Genomic DNA, 2886 nt, shown 5'->3' on the forward strand with positions numbered 1-2886 from the left:
CCTTGTGTCCCTGTGGGGTGGCACCCCTTGTGTGACCCCCCTTGTGTCCCTGTGGGGTGGCACCCCTTGTGTGACCCCTCTCCATGTCCCTGTGGGGTGGCACCCCTTGTGTGACCTCCCTACGTGTCCCTACAGGATAGAACCCCTTGTGTGACACTCCTCTGTGTTCTTATGGGGTGGCACCCCTTGTGCGACCCCCCTTGTGTCCCTACAGGGTGGCACCCCATGTGTGACCCTCCTGTGTGTCCCTATGGGGTGGCACATGTGTGTCCCACTAATTGTGTAGGGGGACCCCTAGAGGGTCTGGGCACCCCCAGAGGAATGGAGAGCACCCTATAGGGTCCAGACACCCCCTACAAAAGCAAAGAGCACCCGCTTAGGCACCCCCCAATGGGGCTTTGGGAGCCCTGTGGGATCTGCCCACCCCCAGTGGGGTGGGAGGGACCCTATATGGGGGTTGGGTCCACTCAGCAGGGTGAAGGCACCCCATGAAGTCTACAGACCCCACAGCAGGGGTGGGGAGCACCCCATGGGCTCTGAGCACCCCACACTGCTCTGATGGGCACCCTATGGGCTCCCCACAAGCTGAGACCCATCCTCTGGGGTCTGGGCACTCTGTGGGGTTCAGGAACCTTCACTGGGGTGACGGGCACCCTCTGGGATCTGAGCACCCCATCCATAGCAATGAGCACCCTACAGGGTCAGGACCCATTACAGGGTCCCAGGCACCCCACAGCAGGACCATGGGCACCCTACGAGTCCCGGCCACCCCACAGTGAGACAATGGGCACCCCATGAGTCCTGAGCACCCCACAGCAGAATGATGAGCACCTGGTGGGTCCCAGCCACCCCACAGTGGGATGATGGGGACTCCACAGGTCCTGGGCACCCCACAGTGGGATGACAGATACCCTACAGTGACATGATGGGCACCCCCTGGGTCCTGGCCACCTTGCTGCAGGACCGTGGGCACCCTATGGGTCCTGGGCACCCCACAGTGGGACAACAGGCACTCCATGGGTCCTGGGCACCCACAGCAGGATGATGGGCACCCCACAAATCCTGGGCAGCCACAGCAGGATGATGGGGACCCTATGGGTCCTGGGCACCCCACAATGAGGCAATGGGCACCTAATGGGTCTGGACACTCTACAATGGGATGATGGGCACCTGATGGATCCCAGCCATCCCACTATGAGATGATGGGCCTCGCATGAGTCCTGGGCACTGCACAACAGGATGATGGGCACCCCACAACTCCTGGGCACCTATAGCAGGATGACAGGCACCCTAGGGGTCCCAGCCACCCTGCCGAAGGACCATGGGGACCCTATGGGTTCTGGGCACCCCACAGTGGGCCGGTGGGCCCCCCATGGGTCTTGACCATGCGACAGCAGGATGCCAGTCCCCCTGTGGGTCCTGGCTGCCCCTCACCACAATGCCCTCCACGTCCCACCCACCCCCCAGTGCCGCAGGGTCCCACCCACCCCCCAGTGCCGCAGGGTGCCCCTTACCATCTGTGCCCGCAGGTACATCTGTGCCTGGCTGGCAGTGAGGGCGGGCGAGGCGGCATTGCCCAGCAGCACCGCCTGCTGCGCGATGCCCGAGGCGCCGGGGCCCACGCTCTGCGCCCGGTTCAGCAGCTGTGCCGCCGCCGGCGACGTCGCCAGGTTGATCTGGAATGGGGCGTCAGGACAAGGTCAGGGTGCTGGCACAGGCGGGTGCCGCCGTGCCAGGTGCCCAGGGGCTGGGGGACTGACCGTGGGCTGCTGTGCCGGGGCGGGCTGGGCGCCGTTGCCCGCCGAGGAGCCGCTCTGCCGGTTCGCCGCCAAGCTCGCCTTGGGGAGAAGCGGGACAGTGAGGGGGTGTGCCAACCCCGAGCACCCAGGGGTGCCCCGGGGCGGCCCTACCTGCTGGACGGCGGCCAGGCTCTGGAGCTGGGCGCTGGTGAGGTGCTGCTGCTGCAGGGCAGCCGTCTGCAGCATGAGGTGCTGCTGCTGCGCCGCGTACATCTGCTGCAGGTACTGCGCCGCCGTGTTGGGCTGCCGGTGCAGCGCCTGCTGGATCACCTGTGGCGGGGGGCAAACGTGGCCCTGGGCAGCGCCACGACCCACCCGGAACCCTCCCGGCCCCCCGCGGGCCCCCCCCGGCCGTACCTGCACGGTCTGGCGGTCGGGGATGCCGCTGTACACGGAGATCTGGGGCCCGGGCGGGCGCGTGGCCGCGGTGCTGGCGGCGGCCGGGGCGCTGCCCCCGGAGCTGCTGGCGGGGGCCGGCGCCGGGAGCTGCTCGTTCTCCATGGCGGGAGTGGGGCGGGGGAAGCGCGGGTCAGGCTAGAGCTGGGGGGGAAAGGGGGAGAGGGGCACCCTGCAGCACCCTGGGGCTGGGCTACCGGGGTGAGAGGGGCACCCCGCAAAAGCCCGTGGCCAGGTGAGGGCCAGGGGGGCCAGCACTGAGAAGGAGGAGGAGGGTGGGATGGAGGAAGAACAGCAGGAGGCCCCCCATGGTTCATCCTCCTGGGAGAACACCCTGGAAGAGAGGGAATGGGAGGAGGCACAGAAGGAGGGATGGACAGGACAGAGGGAAGAGAGATGGAGCTGAGGAGGTAGAGACGGACAGAAGGACGGTCTGGAGGAGGAGTGGGATGAAGGGATGGACAGACAAAAGGAGGGAAGGAGAGAGAGAAATGAGGGAAGGAGGGAAGTAGGAAAGGGTCAAAGAACAGATGGACAGAAGGAAGTAGGGAAGAGATGGAAAGAAAGAGACCAAGGGAGAGATGGAAGTAGGAGAGGACAGACAGAAGGGCAGCTGAAAGTAGGAAAGCGATGAAGGGAAGGATGGAAGGAGAGACAGAATGACAGACCAGGGGAGGAGAGGGATGGACAG

General features: G+C 65.6%; 1 protein-coding gene across 1 annotated transcript in view; it reads right to left on the reverse strand.

The window, feature by feature from the left end:
- Nucleotides 1-2300, reverse strand: part of LOC108510471 (polyhomeotic-like protein 2) — a gene marked incomplete at its 3' end in the record, with an annotated part of 4390 nt that extends 2090 nt beyond the window's left edge. The window contains exons 1-4 of the mRNA XM_017840149.1: nucleotides 2157-2300; nucleotides 1911-2069; nucleotides 1761-1838; nucleotides 1515-1676 (exon numbers count right to left, since the gene is read on the reverse strand). Of these exons, the coding sequence (XP_017695638.1) occupies nucleotides 1515-1676; nucleotides 1761-1838; nucleotides 1911-2069; nucleotides 2157-2300 (543 nt within the window). The remainder of the gene's footprint in view (nucleotides 1-1514; nucleotides 1677-1760; nucleotides 1839-1910; nucleotides 2070-2156) is intronic.
- Between the last annotated feature and the right edge of the window lie 586 nt (nucleotides 2301-2886).

Source organism: Lepidothrix coronata, unplaced genomic scaffold, assembly GCF_001604755.1.
Source record: "Lepidothrix coronata isolate B3197 unplaced genomic scaffold, Lepidothrix_coronata-1.0 Scaffold970, whole genome shotgun sequence".
NCBI classification, from domain to species: domain Eukaryota; kingdom Metazoa; phylum Chordata; class Aves; order Passeriformes; family Pipridae; genus Lepidothrix; species Lepidothrix coronata.